General features: G+C 30.0%; 1 protein-coding gene across 1 annotated transcript in view; it reads left to right on the top strand.

The window, feature by feature from the left end:
• Positions 1 to 18352, top strand: part of LOC107469248 (sulfate transporter 2.1) — a 27167-nt gene extending 8815 nt beyond the window's left edge. Inside the window, exons 8-12 of the mRNA XM_016088623.3 lie at positions 12087 to 12373; positions 15997 to 16190; positions 16279 to 16370; positions 17732 to 17808; positions 17945 to 18352. Of these exons, the coding sequence (XP_015944109.1) occupies positions 12087 to 12373; positions 15997 to 16190; positions 16279 to 16370; positions 17732 to 17808; positions 17945 to 18070 (776 nt within the window). The 3' untranslated portion in view covers positions 18071 to 18352. The remainder of the gene's footprint in view (positions 1 to 12086; positions 12374 to 15996; positions 16191 to 16278; positions 16371 to 17731; positions 17809 to 17944) is intronic.
• Positions 18353 to 19221: the final 869 nt, after the last annotated feature.

A 19221-nucleotide genomic window follows, 5' to 3' on the forward strand; every position in this document is an offset into this window, starting at 1 on the left:
CCACGACTACATCGCATATGTAATCGTGACATCAACAACTCTGTCTGTTCACCAATACCAATACTCAAGATAATTTCCAGCAAAAATGCAACAAAAGTAGAGTGATAGTACTAAAACAGAGACATATATTATCACAATTAAAATGATGCTGATTCAGAGACAAGAATGAAGGGGGTGTGGGGCTGAGCAAGACCAAAATAGGGACTGAGATGATTCATTAGTAGTGACGTCAGTGATGCTCCCCTGATGACGAGCTCCGTTGATGACGACAGCAAATGCGACGATGGTGAACAATTCCTCCATCGCGACTCTCTCTTCCTCCTTTCTCTGGCCAGCTCAAACTCCCCCTCTTCATTCAGCAATGACGGCGGCCTCTACGGCAATGGCTTGTTCGCGACGGAGGTAGCCCCCTTTCTTCCCTCATCATGGTTCTTCCTCCTCTGCGAACCCCCTTCTCTCTCTAAGAAGCTCCCTCATTCACTCTCTCAAGCTTAGCAACGGCTCCCTTCGATGATGACCTAGGCAACCGTAGCGACGATGGATGCTTGGGCGACAGTAACAAGGCACGGCGCGCCTCCTTCTCTTTCTCTCTCTGGCATCTTGGTTCTCTTCTCTGTCTCATTTTCTTTCTTTATTTCATTCTCGTGTGTGTGTGTGTTTTAGAAGAGGATTAGGGTTTGGTTTGGAAAAAAGAAGAGTAAAGGTATTGTAGGAATTTTACATTCTACCCTTCTTACAAAAATTTTCGCCCTCGAAAATTCGAAAATTGTTATAATCTGCAAAACTTTACATGGTTTTAGGACTTTACCAAACATGAGAAAGACCTATAACGAGGTGCAAAATTTACAAGATAGATTTCTATTAAAACGATGCGATTGACATTCACCTACTCTCATTCCCTTGACAACTTAGATATACATAGCACTTTTCACTTAGTTTGTCAATCTCCTCAAAATACACTTTTACTTCATAATCTCTTGGCTTTGTTGTACATATCTTTGGTAGTATCTAGTCTCACGTCAAGCCTTAGAATTACAACTTTTTGAATTTGAACATCGATAAACTTTGTCCTAAAGAACTAGCGGTATCGTTTGCTATATCTAGAAATCGCACGTGAAATCAAAACAAGTTCGAGTTTACCTAAAATGATACAAAACTTAGGAAGAGAAGAACAAGCACCACAGATGATGTTCGCAAGAATTCGAAGAGATGCGTGAGATCGCAACTAAACAAGGATATACAGAAACAATGAAGCATGCCAAAAAAGAGAATCAATCGCATCTTAACAAGAAAATCTAAATGAAGAAACTTTGATAGAACAATAAAGGAAAAGATGGTGTATAAAGTCAAAATAAATTTATGTTGGATCAAAGAAGTACGAAGTTCACAAGAGATAGCCACTAAAGTCAGGCAATATTCACCAAGAATTAAGAGAATGATTAGAAATACAACCAAATAGGACATCCATCAACAATGGGTAAAACTAAGAGGGAATCATTAAAAGCATAAATGCTATCACGTCAAACAAATTTAAGTTGAAACAAAAGATGTAGGGTTTATAAATTGAAGATTAATAAGGGTTAAGGCAAAGGTTTTTTTTCCTCAAGAATTTTAGAGGATATCTAGGTGCACAATCATGCAAGGATATGCATGTGTTAAGGAAACAATTTTCAGAATATATGCATGTGTTATAATATAAAATTATTTAAACTTGTAAATATAAAATATACCAGCCACCTATATCTCATACTAGCCTTTGTTGAACAGGCTGTGTAAATGGGGAACCTCCTTAATCTCCAGTTGTTGACTATGTCGGCTATTACTGTGGATTAGGTGATGCTTGTGGCTGTAGAGGTGTCTGGTGTGTGCCTTCTGTCTTTGAGGATAAACCCAGGGTCGGTATCATGCTGACAGAGTCCAACCCCTGCAACAGTTGTGCCTGCATATCAACTACAAGATTGGTAGTATTTGTGATAGTCATAGGCTAGGTGCGTGATGATGATGCACCCATGCCACCTATGATGATGATCACCAATTAGCCCACCATCAACTCGGCTCCTACTTCTGTCACCAGCCATGTCACCTGAAGCATGCAAAAGTAAATAAAAACTACAAGAAAGTCGTCAAAAACCATTGGATTTATTGGCAAAATTACCAAAAAAATTTGCTGGTGAATTGGTTATCATCGAATTTAGCGGTAGACAAATTTGGACGATAAAATCTCACCGGTAACAAGTTACCAATGGATTTTTTCATCTGTCACTAATTACTGGTGGATTTAGCGACAGATTTGAAGTTATATGGTGAATTTCTGGACGTCGTATCGTTGAAAATTTTTCAAGGGTAACATTGGCTCCATTAAATTGCATTTTGCATGTTTTTTACCGTTGAATTCATCCTTTAATAAATCTAACATTAATATATTATTTATAAATATTACTAAAAAATAAAATTAATTAATACAGATGGTAAATCTGATGGTAATCATAAATTTTTATTGTATTTTTATTTTTTTAGAATGGCTATACAGAATACATTTTATAATCTGATATATCATCATCAATATGTTAAGAATTAATATTCAAATCTCCGTTAATGAAAATTGAATAGTATTTTTAATCTAAATAATAAAACATATAAACTAATAATACTGTCAAACAAATCAAAACAAAATCATAATCACTATAGGTCCTGATAATCGTCGCCATCGTCCCCCTAGTCCTACTGCATCAGCGATATAGATGATGGTGTCGGTGCCTGTGCCTGTGCCGCCATGTAAAGGACGAGGATCCCCCTCTAACAGCGGCACTACCACTAGTGCACATCTAGTGATAGTGGGCCACCATCGGTGTGCAACTCTGTTGGATCTTCTCTAGCTCTTACTTTAGGGACTCTAGCTCTACATCACGACCATCCTTCTCTATCATGCGTGCGAAGAGCTCATTATACCTCTCCTCATGTAGATGCAGCTGGTGATCCTAATCCTAAAGGCTTTGGATCAGGCTATGCACCTGCTCTCGCAAATCAACGTGCTCGAGATCTGTAGACTAGTGGCTGAGGTGGACTAAGCCCTCAAGGTGTAGGTAAGGTCATTGCTGGCGAAGAACAGCCCTAGTTTGTTGACATGATTATTGTACAGCTGGGATGCAGTCTGGCACCACATCGCATCAGAATCGACTACGGAAGCAGAGGAGTTGTTGCCGTCCTCACCACTCTGTTGAGATTGCTAGGTTATGGCCTCCTAAGTTTTGTGTGCATGATTCTACCACGTGGAATGCAAAGGTTATTAGGATGACAATTTTCTAGTGTGAACATTTATTGAAAATGATTATATATTACAAAATAAATGAATCTAATATATTATATCAAGTTATATACCATCCTAACCTTTGCCTTCATAAAAGTTGCCGAACCGCTAGTATACTTGGATGCCTTGGTCGATTCACTGTTGACCCAGTTTGTGGCTCAGCGACGCTTGAACCCCTCATGATTCTCCCTGTCAAGCTTCTCTTTACCTCTGGGTTAGGCTCTTTTTAAAAAAATTGATCAACCTCCCACAAAGAACTCAGATTTTAAATCCCTCGATCTCCCGTTGACCGTTATCCTTATCATACATTCACAAATGATGACTTGGAGTTATTTTGCCACAAATAACCTAGAATTTAACTAACAACACAATTTATTAAAATTATTAGAAATTTTAGCAGAATTTTGTCTATAATTTAAAACCAATACCAAATATAATTTTCAATTTTTCACAAACCAGATATGTCTTTAAACAATTTTAATAAAAAATTGGCAGAATTTTTTCTTAATTTAGATACCTCTACCAAAGAAACTTTTCAATTTTCACAGAAAAAATAATTACAAATATAAATTAAAACAAGCAATGATTCGAGCAAACATCGTATTCTATCCGTTATAGTGCAAATCCCCTTATTATTCCGTAAATTACATAAACGAAACTAATCAAATCTAACTAACTTAACATAACTAACTAAAACAAAACAAACTAACCAATCATGGTGTACACTAAATTAACACAAATATCAATATTATCGATTTTTCATATTTAACACAATTGATAAATTAATTAACACAATTTAAAAATTAATTCAAAGAGAAAAATAAAAATAAAAACACAAACAAAATTATTAGTTTTTTTAACATAATTAAATAAAAAATTAATAAAATTTATATACAATATATATATACAAAAATATTAGATTTTGAAATTTGGGCGGTGATGGCAGTGGAGGTGCAGGCAGGGGCAGTAGCTTGTGGCGGAATTTGAGATTAGGATTTATTTTCAACAAAAATAAAAAAAATATTATAGTGAAGATTAAGCTAGGGTTGGGTATACTTGATGGTTGAAAGTGGCATCGGAGAGACTCATTGAAAGGAAGGGCAATATGGTAGTAAAAAAAAGAGATAAACTGTGGTGAAAAAAAGAAGCGGCTACAAATAGTGACCGTAACATGCACAATGACGAGGTAGACAGCACTGACGACGGTGACTTTGTGGAGTGGCAGCGACGGTTCTCCTTGTTACGACAGTAAAAGAGAGAGTGATAGGAGAGACAGCGAATAGAATGAGAGACATTGATTTTGCAGAATAAGGGAGGAGGCCCTCTTGTATATCTATTAGTTCAAATACAATCCGATGGTAATGAGTTGGTCATGAACAAAATGGTGCATTCCACTAAATTGGCTTATTGTCAGAAAAATCTAATGTCAAATCTAACAAAAAAGGGCACGCCTTTTCATTTATTTTCCTGTCATTAGTTACGTCGGATTTATAGGAAGTTTTGCACATCCGTTAGTAACTCCTGTGGAATGACAAAATTCATGTATAATCTGTTGGTAAATTAGCCGATAAAATTGTCGAAAAAATTTTACAATAAATTTGACCATTTTTAGTGCATTTTATGTAGTGAAAGTTATATATACCATTAGCACTTAATTCCTCCTACATGGTCCTTAAAAAAGTTCGTATTTAAGTTTTATTAATTAAGTATTTCAAATTTTTTAAAAAGTTTTGGCAGAGTCTCTCCTATAATTAGGATACTCCAATTTTTTTAATTACCAAATGCAATCAACACAAATAATCAACATAGAACCCACATTTAATTTGTTAATCCTAGCCATTCTAATCACCTTATACCTTCGCACAAAATCATTTCACCTCTCTAACACTACAAATTTATTCTAGAGTTCATGACTCTATTTTAAACATGCATAATTGACAGTTAGTATAAGGTAAAATGATTGTAACAACAAAAATTACTAAATTTTGATAATATACATAAAGCCAATAAATTTCTACTGACTCCTTTTGATAGTAGCTGCAACAGCAGCAACAACACTGATAACAACAAGAACCTATATTTTGATTAACATTGTTCTAAATTAATCCAAAAATAAAAAATAGAGGTTAAAAAATTTAAAAAAAATTGTAAAAAACAAAAAATAAACCAATTAAATTGAAGCTCTCTTCAACGCGAACATAACATTGCGCTGGTCCCAGAATGGCAAATAGAACTCCGACCAGCGCAAAAATGGCACGTTTTAAACTGGTTATTGTTTTACTGACGATCACATGATCGATAAATTATGTTACTGACACCTTAAAATGCTGTGTTTTATTTCACTGAATTTTACTAACGACTTGGTCATCAATAATTTAGTGAACACGCTAAATTTAACAATGACAATTTTTACTTAAAAAATAAAAAAATAATAAGGCACGCCAATTGACCCATAGTGGGTGCCAATTAGTATCGACAACTTGACTGTCGGTAAATACAACGCACGAAAAAAATGAAGTACACGTTTTTAGTAGCGACAGTTGCTTTATTACCAATGACTTGCTTTATCACAGGCCATCTATAAACTGTTTATGTCTAGTAATGACCACAAAAAGGAGAGAACCACTCATAAAGAGAGAAGCTAGAAATGTCAAAAAGGGAATACCACTAAGGTTATTGAAGTTAATGACCGAAAAAAATTTAAAACAGCAAAAACAAAAATAGAAAGGAAAATACGGGTTGGGATATTAAAAGGAGAAACATGTTACCTTCTACTTGTTAATGTTGCAAATGTGAAGTGCATGAAATTAGTCTCACATCAAAGAAAGTAAGGAAGAGTGAGGAGTTTATAAGATGAGAGACCCATTAACTTACTGCCTTAAGGTTTTGAGTTGGATGTGGTATTTTCTCATCTTATGTTTCCTCACTCGATTCTTTTCCGAAATCTCTCTGGTGGTCGAGAGCTCCCCATGGAGGCCCAACAAGTGGTATCAGAGCCAATGGTTAATTGGTCTGGTGGTTTTAAGGGTTATTCAAGGTGAAGTATCGAAAGTCTTCCCGGCAAAGGTGGGTAAGAAAGAGTGAGGAGTTTATAAGATGAGAGACCCATTAACTTACTACTTTAAGGTTTTGAGTTTGATGTTGTATCTTTTCATCTTATGTTATCTCACTTGATTCCTCCCTGAAATCTCCCTGGTAGTCGATGACTTCATCTCAATTGATAGTGGAAGCACTAGACCATTGGAGATAAAAATACTTTTGGCACCACTGTAACTGTTTGCATTCTTGATAGTCTCCAATTTGAAATAGGACTGAGAGTAACCAGAATTGAGATCACTAAACGTATAGATTTGGGTGGAAAAAGAAGTAAAGAGGGTCTGACAAGAAGAAAGGATAATAGAGAAGAAAATGGAAATAAAGCAACAAGCAGAAAGAGAAAGGATAAGGGAAAAAAAGGAAAGGGGGAGTTATGATGGTAATAGTGTTGACTTGCAAATTTTTTTTTTCATAGAGCAAACTTAAGAGAAAATTATTAAATTTTAGAAAAGCCTTGGCTAATATTATGATGGCAAAGTCAATTTTGAATGTTACTCAATATTTACCAATATCTTTTCATTTTAAATCCTAAATTTTAAATCATAAACTATAAATTTTAAATTTTATACCTTAAATTCTCACAAAATAAATATTAAAAAATTTTTTCAATAAAAAAAATTGGCTAATATTAACTACTTAAAATTAGTTTCCTGTCATTTTTCATAAATAATCAAAAAATATAATATGACAATAATTTTTGATACTCAAAAACTTTTATATTAACTTAAAATTAGTGATTTCCTTCAAAATAGGTCAAGAGTGAAATACGTATATGGGCCACCACTCTTTTTGCAAATTGTGAAAAACGCCATTATTTGATATGAAATTACTTTCATACGTTGTGAAAAGCAACCCATTTTTTCTGTATGATTTTTGCACATACATAGCGAAAAACAAGTGCTTTTTTGCTTTGTCCATTTCGTAGATTGTGAATTTTTTTTAAATTTCTTTTGAAATTTTGCAAGTTGCAAAAATTGTTTTTATAATTTTAAAACAAACACTTGGTTATAAATAGGACTAAACATATTGCTTCTCAAATATTGTGATCTCACTGTGAGTCGTTATTTAAGCTAAAGAAAAAAACAATGGAAGTTAGTACAAATTTATTAATTACAAGTACAATATAATGGTTAGATTATATCAAATACACATGAATGTATATGTTTGATCTCTGATTATATTTATTTTCGTTTAGTATTTCATGCACTATAACGTGTGTAGAATTACAAAGAAATTTTTATCAAAGCATACAAAATTATATTTTAAATAGGGTGAATAATATTTTATATAGGAATCCAATTATAATATTTAGTAGGTTAATATGGTTTCAGACAGCGCACATAATTGATAGAACAAATATATAAAAAATATTTTCGATTTATCAACAAACTCAAGCTCAAATGTCAATAATAGAATTGTTTGTTAAGTTTGAATAATTGGATGTGAGATGAAGTTGAATATGAGTCATATATGAATAAATGAAGTTGGAATAAAAATAATAATAATAGTTAAAAAGTATAGATTAAAAAATATTGTTGGATTATTAAACTAAAAGAATTGAGTTGATATTCTAAAAGTGATGTCCAAAAATAATAAATTTTAATAATTTTTTAATATTTTTTTCTAATATTCCAATATTTTACTAATTTTAATTTTTTTTATGTATATTATGCTTCATCCTCTCGATTTTTTTATACTTAAATAAATTGTATAATATATTACATATTATATAGCAGAAATAAATTATTCAACGAAAATTATGTATATAAAAACTTTTAAATTTTAAATATTTTAAATATTTAATTTATATTTGAATATTGAGTAATATTTATGTACTATATGAATAATTATACTGGTCCCTTTTATGATAATTAGAGTGGCTATGAAATTTTGAAAACACTTAAAAGATATAGTTAAAATTAAGTTCGCACTTTTTTACTATTTATCAACACTTTTATTTTGCAAAGCGAAAAAAAATGTTATCATCATACTAACATAAAAGCTGTCTTGTGAAAAATCGATTTAATAATCGGCCAATCGACAGTTAATTGATAAATTATTAGAATTGACCATATTTTTTTAGAATTATCGATTCAAGTATATATATTAAAAATAATCAGATGCTCTTTTCTTATATATATTTTAAAAAATCAGATCTAGTTACCTATTTCTCCTCTCTCCCTTTCTCTTTTACTGTGAACCTAGAATCTAACATTAACGTTCGAAACCCTTTGTGAAATTTAGTCACCATTCTATTGCCAAACTCTTCTCCTCTAATAGAGGGTACTTCATCGCCAGTGGAAATAGACTATGGTGCCGTTGTTGCCCGTAAAAGGTATGCTCGTTTCTCCTCGATCATCTTCTCATCAACGTCGCACGAAGGTTTGTTCAGAACTGTTGCATCGCCGCCGCAGAAGGTTGCTCCATCGTCATCTCGGCTGAATCTATTGGAGCCCGTCTCTCTCTCTCTCTCTCTCTCTCTCTCTCTATGTGTATGTATGTAACACCCTACCACACGGAGCCTTACGCTTAAGTCGTAAAGCAGAGGTGGCGAGATATTATGACCTCTAAAAGAAAGACTTAAATAAATATAGTTGAAAATAATTTTATAACGAGGAGCCTTGAAGAATAAGCTAATCAAAAGCGAAAACAGAAAATCATATCACACTCGTACGTATAAGCGTAAACAGAATGGATAAGATCAAAGAAAGTTGAGTACGTAATATACATATCAGAGTCCCAAAACACAGATATCAAGCTCCAGACTCAACCTGCGAAGCTAAGGCCATTCAGAGTATATAGTTATATATTTATATACAACCTAAAATAAAACTCAAACTACAAAATATACACCTGTATCTCCAAGTCAATCTCTAGGAGGGACAAAACACAAAATATACATGTGAAGATTCCATAAACATATATACATAGCATAAGTATAAAATACAATATCCCAAAATAAACAAACTTCGCTTGCACAGGAAACTCCAGATGCTCAGCATCTCGACCTGCATCTAAAAACAACAACATAGAAATGGAATGAGAACCGGAGGTTCTCAACATGGTATAGTGGTGCCCACATACATAATATATACGGTCTCGGAAAAGGCAGAGGCATTCCTAGAATTTCGACACTCAGATTTAAATATTAAAGTTTTTAAATTGAAAGCCATAAATAGGGTAGGTTATTAAAGGTTCTTATTTCTAATTCCTTTCTAACTTAAACCCTAATTTCCGCCTTCCTCTAGTCCTCCAATACTCTGGTGCACAGACAAACAATACAGACAAAGTAAACACAAGTAGGATATAGATACAGCAGGTAGCAAATATAATAGGTAAGCATAATAATCACATAGGCAAGCTCAATTAATGCACAATCAAACAAAACACACATATGCATATGATGTATGTCTGCCCTATGGCTGATAATATCATCTGTTGGTTATATAGCCAATCCTGACATGTCCTGGTAGCTAACCGTGGATAAAAACACCCTCCGCAGAGCAAGCAAGGCTAAGCCACAATATCCCTTGTTACTACCCGCTCAACTCAGAGCAAGTGGAATAACCACTACTGCTGTTACTACCCAGGTGGGTGTTTATAAGCTCAACCTAGAGCAAGCCGGACGAACCACAATCCTTGCTACTGCCCAGACATTTCAAATATACATTCATTCAATCTTAATCAGATAAACTATTCTTCCATCCAAATTAACTAATACAAAACTTCCCAAAAATTCTCATAAAATTTCAACAGCACCTCTCTTGAAACTTGGATTTTGCCACTCTTCTTGGGTCCCATCCAAACCACTCAATCATTCACACACACACATATATATTTTCAACAAATCTTCACAACCTATCCTAATCATCATTTACTATCAATATTATTTATCACATTCATTATTCATTTCAAAGCTCATCATTATAATTCAATATCATTCATCAATCATCAATTATTTTTATCATCATTATTCACAATCATTAATAATTAATCTTCATGCATTTCAACCACCCACTCAATAATTTCTAACAATGAGTCATTAAACCTCAACCTTCCATATCATTCAGCTTATCTTATGGTCTTCTAGCCTATGTTTTCACGAAACATTAAATATTATCTACGAGAAACCAAAACCATACCTTAGTCGATTTCTCCCTAAGCTTGGAACTCCCCAAAAACCTCTCCTTTCACAGGCTCCAAGCTTCCAAACGTCAACTCCTTAAATTTAATCACGCAGATTTCGTTTCAAACCGCCCAATTGAACTTTAAATCAACAAGAATACAAACTAATTCAAACAATATCACTATAATCATAATAGGGTTCACTGATTCAATGATTCACAAGGGTTTAACAGTTTCTTACCATATCCACAGATTTATTGGACAAAACCCAGTGATTATCCGCTGTTAGAGTTCACCTAAACCATCAAAATCATTCAATTCTTCAATACCCAAACCCTAAAATTACGAAATTGAGGAGAGGGAGAACTGAAAAAGAAACGCCAATTTCTTACCACTTTATTCCGATAGAATTGAAGAGAATTTCGAGACAAACATGTAGTCGCTAACGACTCGTCAATCGAAATTTCGGATCAAAAGTTACGGATAATTGAATTTTCGGGAACGTTAGGTTTTTCTCTCCTGATTCTCTCTCCCTCACGTAACTCTCGGTGCTGAAAATGAAAGCAAGAGAGCCCGTTCTCTGTTTAATAAATTGGGCCTTGGATTCGATTTGAGTTTGGTTTAGGTTCAGTTTGGTCTATTAGTTTAATTTTAGGTCGAAATTTTTAAAATTAGTAACAAAATTTATATTTTAATTATTTTTTATTTTATTATTAAATTTGCTCTTTTTTACTATTTGTAACACTTTTATTTTGACAAAGTAAAAAAAAATATATTATCAAATTAAAAAGTACTGTCAAATGTTTATAAAAAATATAATAGGATGTAATGGCTAATTTTTTATATCACTAAAGTTTGATGATCTATTGTGAAATAATATTTTAATTATTATATTATGCAAAGTTTAAATACTAACATAAATTTTATTAAAAAAATAATTTGAAACAACGTATATAAATATATGACTCATTCTTAAAAGATTGTTGTATTTTTTATTAATTAAATAACTCTTAATTTTTTATTTATTATATTTTATATCAATAATTTAAATTATTTAAAAAGATAAGTCTACTTCGAACTAATAATCACTTGTTTTNATAATTTATTTGGTTATTTTAAGTTAATATATATTTTATAAAAATTAGATATATAGTAAAATAAGTGAGAGTTGAATTCACAATTTCTCTTATGTAATGATTTATAATAGATGAATAATTATTAAATTAATTAGTTAATTTAGTAATTTAGAGTATTAATTTTTTATTTTTTATGTTATTAATATGTATAAAATTCAAAATGATTGAATTTTATATTTACTTTAAAAATTTTTGATATTTCTGCGGGTAAAATAGAGTAGGATAGGGTTTAAAACTTTAGGGTGCGAGTAGAGTTAAAATTAAAAAATTCTCAACTCGCGAATAGAGTAGAATAAAATTTTAATAAAATTTTCAACACACTAGTAGAATTAGGATAGAGTCCAAACCTACCTAGCTGCCAACCCTAAATAACACGCACTACTTGCATTAACCAATTGAGTTAATTAATTAATTAATTGCAGGTTCATTCTCCCGAACGGCGGTGAATTATGCAGCTGGATGTGAAACATTGGTGTCAAACATAGTGATGGGAATGACAGTGTTGATATCGTTGCAGTTCATGACAAAGCTTTTGTATTACACACCAACTGCCATTCTTGCTTCGGTCATCCTTTCTGCACTGCCAGGCCTCATAGATATCAATGAAGCTCTCAGAATATGGAAGCTTGATAAGTTTGACTTTCTTGCTTGTCTTAGTGCCTTCGTTGGTGTACTCTTTGCATCTGTGGAGATTGGTCTTCTTGTTGCGGTAATCAAATAATAATAGTTAGGGTAAATTATTATTTTGTTTTTTTTATGTTTAAGTCAAATTTTAATTTAAAATTTGATTTTTAATATTTTAAATATTATTATATTTTAATTTAAAAAAAATGGATTAAATATTATTTTATTATTAAATTTAATTTAAACATTTAACAAAAAGCTTTTTATATTAGATTATTAATAAGTCAATTATATTTATCTATTAAAATCGAATATTATATTAATTTTTAAATATATTAATTATTCATGTAAAAACTAAAATAAAATTTATTAATAAAATATTAAAAACCAGAATAATACTCTACCTTAATCATTATTCTCACTTCTACATGCTTTGACTATTGATGTGTACTTTTCATGTTTCTATTATTATTCATTGTTTGATATATTAGTAAAGTAAATTTATTTTTAATATGTGTCATAAAAGTATATTTTAAAAATATTATAAAAAGATATTTTATTAAAAATTTAAAAATTTCTATTATCATACTTCTAAAATATACCCTTAAAATATATGATAGCTAAATCGTTAATGTAATACTATAAGAATCAATAACATTCAACAAATAATTTAGTTTGCTCCTATAATTATATTTCTCTTGACTATTTTTAGTGTCCCACATTTATTGGTGCACATGTATCAGTGGTTTTTTAGTGAACAAGTGTCTCTAAAAATGTTTAAAAAGAAATATACTAATAAAGATTTTATTGAAAATTTAACCTTTCTTTATACTTTAAATACACTCTCAATATATTAAATGTATTAAAAAAATTCAATTTTATATATGTACTGAACAATTACTCACTTGTTAGCTAATTCTTAGCTTCTTTTTTTTTGGACTAAAAGTTAGTTTTGAAATATTTATATAAATTTTATAAATACTTAACTTAAAATCAATTATAATAAATTAATTAATTTGAAAATTTATTTTTTTTTAAAAATAGGGAGTTCATTGAAAAAATTTATTTGAGTTATTTCAATATCTAGTTATGTATTTAATTAGTTTTCAGGCTTTATGATAAGGGAAATCACATAAATAACATATAATTATTGTTTAATTGAAAACTAAATACTCGTAGTGTAACATTTATGTATTACGGGTGAAATTTCTTTTATATTAATATTTAATTATACATAAATACATAAGAAAATTAATTAAGTTGTACACTCATTATTTTAAAAAATAATCACTTTTATTTATCTTGTACCATCTAATTATTAAGTGATAGTATAAAAAATTTATCTAAAAAGTGCACAAGAATTAAACTCTAGTTAAACTTACTATTTGATTAAAATATTTTAATAATTAATCCAGTAGTGCTAATCCACTAATTATAATTATATATTTTTCTCTTTTTCGTTGAAAGAATTATATTTCAAATAATGTTCATGATATCCTTCCATCATAAAAAATAAACTAAAGATAAAAGATAATGATACTTTAAATACCTAGCTGATTGTTATCAAATCAGAATTACATTAGTTTAATAGATAATACTATAATAAAGAGTGAATTTAGGTAAAGGGTAAAGATTTTTTTATAATAAAAAATTAAAAAAATAAAGACATAATATTCAATACACACTCTCCTAAAAACTTTAGTTATAATAGTTACTTTTCGTCTAAATTTACTCTTCATCCAAAAAAGTTTCCTAATTTAGTTACTATTGAAAATAGTGAAAACTCAAGTGCAGTCGCATGTGAAATTGATAATGGAGAGCCGTTAGATGAAAATTTATTCAAATCAGTCAAATTATCTAACGACCCTTAGCTATCAACTTCACGTAAAGTCGACTGCACCACATGAGTTTCCACCCTTGAAAATAATCATGAAACGCAATATGTTTTTTCAATTCCTTTTCATCCATTGGTGGACACAAACGAGTGGATAACCTATTAGTCTATTACTCCAATTGGCTTGAAATTAAGTGGTTTCTTTTTTTCCTTCGTATTCGTAATCAAATTCAGTGGTTTCTATTATTTAGGAATCTGTTATGTCTGGCCAAAATAAGGAAAGAATTTCAACTATGTAATCTTCCCCGATTTTCCATTTAATAAGCACAACACCACCCCACCTATGTTTTTGGACCAAGTATGATGCAAAAATGCTATATATGCTGCGTTGAAAAACTCCACTACCTGAGATTTGGACACTCTTTGATGTTGAAAACTAACGCCAACGTGAATATTATTCTCCATTTGGGGATGATGTTCCTACCTAGGTTTAATTATAATCACTTAAAATGACATAATTTTTATAATTAATTATTCGAGCATCCTCACACTTGCACAAGATTCCCATTAACAAGACCATAATACTAATAACAATATAATATTGCTGCTTTTCTTTTTCTTTTTCTTTTTCTTTACAAGTGTTTTGTTAAAGAATATTTTTATGAATGTCATGAAACTATTTCTTTCGACGTTTTCTTAAGTTGTTAGAAGTTTGTCATTTTTGAATTTACATGATTGTTTTTGGATAAGCTTTATTTCTTTTTTTATTAGTTTTATACTAAACTTATTTATTTGAAGATTAATAAGAATTGAATTTTAGACTTCTAAATTATAGAATTTTTTATACTATATAAGAGTGTGTTTAAAAAATTTATTTTAAGAGAAAAGAATTTTAATTTTATTAAAAAAAGAATTCAATTCTATTTTTAATTCAAATCTATAATTTGAAATGATACATAACTTTGATAGAATTTCATTCTTATTGATTTTGATGTTTACTAATTTGTCCTTAACTTAAAAAAGATTGAATACTTTTGTAAGAATATTTTAAATTTTTTGAATTTTCAAAATTATAACTATGAGAATGGAATTGAAAACCAGACGAAAAATAGTCTGATTTATAAATAGAGTAAATATGAGAATTAAAATTCTCATTGGAATTGAAATTATTAACTTTTGTTTGTTTTAAAACAAGAAAAAAAATTAAATTTTAAAATGAATTCTGATCCTTAGTTTCCAAACAAGTTCTAAAAACTTAAGTTGAAAAAAAATAAATGATTTAAAATTTAAAAATATTATTTGTACATTAAAATTAGCTACAAAAATCAATATCGTATATTTGTGTATAAATATATGTGTTATTTACTTTATTTTTAATATGTATTTTATATTTTAATATGTATTTTATACTAATAACTAATTTTGATGGCTAATTTTAGCATATACGTAATATAATCGTAAATTATTGTATCTAATGAAGATATATACTCAACAGACGAAAAAAAATTCAACTAATATATTTCGGCAGAAAAAAGTTTATTTCCATCCTTAATATCTATAACAAGTGTATAATAATAATTTTGATACAGGCATACGGCTGAGTTAATAATTTAGTAACTAATTTTCTGCAAGTAGCTTTACTAGCTATGTCAAACAATAATAATATATATTTATAAATAATTTTTTTATTCCTAAGAATTTATCACAAACTATTTATCAAGAAAATAAAACTTTAATTTTACTATATATCTTCGCTAATCACATATATTATTATTACACATATTTAATTAATAAATAAAAGGTGAAATAATAAACATGTGATGTAACAATAATATTGATTGTGCTAATTAATAAATGAATTAACTAATTGGCAGGTGGCAGTATCGTTTTCAAAGATAATTGTGATATCAATACGACCAGGGACAGAAACTCTAGGAAAATTACCGGGAACCGATTTGTTCGGTGATGTTAATCAGTATCCAATGGCTGTTAAGATCCCTGGCCTTCTCATTATACGTCTCAAGTCTGCCTTGCTTTGCTTTGCAAATGCCACTTTCGTTAGAGAAAGGTATTTTACTCATTATTAATTTCATTTGCTACCATATATTTAATTAATTATTATAGCTTAATAATAATATTGGAATTTTGGTTTGAAGGATCATGAAATGGGTCAGTGAGGAAGAAGAATCGATGGATGACAAGGGAAATGCAATAAGCCAAATTCAATTCGTAATCCTTGACATGTCCAGTAAGTTTTAGATTTAACTCATACAAATTAGAACTCAAAGAAATAATTAGGAAGAATGTTGAAAGATTATCAGAATTTATTAGTTTTGGTCATCAATTAGTCATCAATATTTAAAATTTAGGATAAAAATATATTATTAAATTATTAGACTAAAAGAATTGGGTTGATAACTAAAAATAATAAATTTAAACAATAAATTTTAACCCTCTTTAAACATTTCTCATAATTAAAAATCTTTCTAGAAAAAAAAGTTTTATACATTTGTTATTATCTCTCAACATAATATAAAATTTCTAATTCGAACTCGCTATCTTTTAGACAAGTATGAAAAGACTATATTATTTGAGTTATAATTCATTGATCAGTAAAAGACATCTCTTATTCTAAACTAATTTGTGGAGTTGAATTAAACCTTTTTAATCTCAATTCTAATAGTATTACAATATATTCGATCGAATATTATTAAGTCATCAATAGAAATGGATTTTCTTAATTTTTTTTAACAATTAAAGGAATAAAGTGTGATTTCTTACTATTAATTTTATAATAGAACAAAAAGAAAACATGAAAAAAAGAATAATAAAAAATTCTGATCACACTTTACTCCATCAATTTTTTTAACAATTGAGAAGATTCATTCCCAATCATCTACTTATAAATGTTTATGCTCTAAATAAAGTCTAGATACATTGTTATTTTATAAAGAAGATATATTACATGTATGTTTCACATCTCTTAAAGGTAAATAAAATCTTTATATAGTTTATCAAGACATTCTTCATTTTATAAACTAGATTTATTAGTTTTGCACAAGTATTAAAATAATTATTAAATTTTATTAAAATATAAATAACTAAAAGAAAAAATACAAAAATATCCATAATAATATATTTTTTCTATTCCAAAATGGGGAGAGTATTAATATTCGGAATGTACATGTCCATCTACTCTCTCTGCTTCTAAATAACTATCCAGCCATTATTTTAACAAAATAAAATAAAAGAAAAGTCTAGGGGCCAGCAGTTTTATTGAATTTTGGCCAGCATGTAACCAGTAGGGGAAGGTGAGCCATTGGATGAAATCTCATACCAATCTCACACTATCAAATCATCATTGATGACTAGTTGATGGCTAACAATCACAAAAATTGCTGGCCCTAGCATTGCTCTAAAATAAAATCCATTAACAAAATATCTTAGATATATACTTACTGCACTACATACAGTGGAAAACCCTAACTAATTAACAGAATGATGAGATAATATAATGTTTGAATCGCAAGCTAATACTTTAATAAGATAAATTCATTACCTTTTTTGCTAGTATGATTGATCCATTTCTATATATAATATATCATGCAGATTTGGTGAACATTGACACATCTGGAATTGCTGCTCTTGAGGAACTGCACAAGAGTTTGTCCTCACATAGGAAGCAGGTAACATGGCTTCTATTTTCTTACTTAAGCTAATAATTAAGCTATCTAAAAAGCTACCATCGCCATTTCATAAATTCTTAATTAATATTTGAAATCATTGCCTTTGACGTATTATGTATATATGGTGTCTCACCAGTTAGCCATTGCGAACCCAAGGTGGCAAGTGATTCACAAGCTAAAGGTATCAAACTTTGTCAACAAAATCAATGGCAGGGTCTTTCTCACTGTTGAAGAAGCTGTTAGGTCCAAGATCCAGTGCTGAGTTAACGTTGAAAATAAAATCGAAGAAGAATCTAGTCTTCTAATAATAGCTACTTATTATTGTCATGTTGGAATGTCGAAAATAAATAAGCATAATTAATTATGATGTGAGACGGTGTGTGTATATTTTGGATTTCCTGTCTAAGTACGTACGTAACTTTATGTAAAAATATCAAAAGTACAAATCATTAGTGATGTGTGTCATAATAATAAGTCATCTTGTGATGAAGATGATGGGAGTTTGTTTCGGTCCATCGTTTGTACCCATTAGGTTTTGGAATGGTAACGACTAACGAGTCTCCACAACAGGCGAAGGCATCCCCTCGATTTTTATCTAGGGGTGATAAATGGACTAGTCTGCCTCGCTCTATTTCCCCTAACGAAGTGATTTCGAATTTTTTTTGGGTTGACGGACTAAGTTCGTCAATTTTTTTTAATTAATAAATTATTAAATATTAAATAATATATATAATTTTATATTTATTTTAATAAATTTATAATTTTTAAAAATATAAAGAAATTATAATTTTTAAATTCACAAATATTAAAGTCTTAATAATTCTAAATATGTAATAAATATAATCATCAATAAAATTTTTTGAAACAATAATAAAACCAACGTTATAAAAAATAAAATAAACATTGTCCAAAACATATAATTAAACATCTTTAAGTCTCTAATCAATCAAATATAGAATATAATCCAAATTATATCTTATTAGAACATGACGGATCTGCCGAAAAAGTCCGCCCCACCCCACCAAAACCTGCAGATTCACTACAAGAAAACCGGCAGATAGCAGCGGTTATTTAGTAGCGGTTTTACTAAACCGCTGCTAAATACAATATGCCAGCAGTTCTTGTAGCGGTTTTAGGAGACGCTACCAAATGAGCATATTTTGCAGCGTTTTTTTGGTAACCGTTGCGAAATATACCGTTTTGTAGCGGATTTTATAGCGGTTTGAGGGGACGCTGCTAAATAATGTCATTTTGTAGCGGTTTTTCTGTAACCCCTGCTAAATGTCCAGTGGCTGAAAACATTGATATTCGTTTTGCAGCGGTTTTTTTCGAACCGCTGCAAAATTTTTTTAAGTTGAATTTTTTTTGTATAAACATTATTGCCTTCTTATAATTGTTCTAATCCTCGCTATT

Source organism: Arachis duranensis, chromosome 10 (genome assembly GCF_000817695.3).
Source record: "Arachis duranensis cultivar V14167 chromosome 10, aradu.V14167.gnm2.J7QH, whole genome shotgun sequence".
Classification (NCBI taxonomy): Eukaryota; Viridiplantae; Streptophyta; class Magnoliopsida; order Fabales; family Fabaceae; genus Arachis; species Arachis duranensis.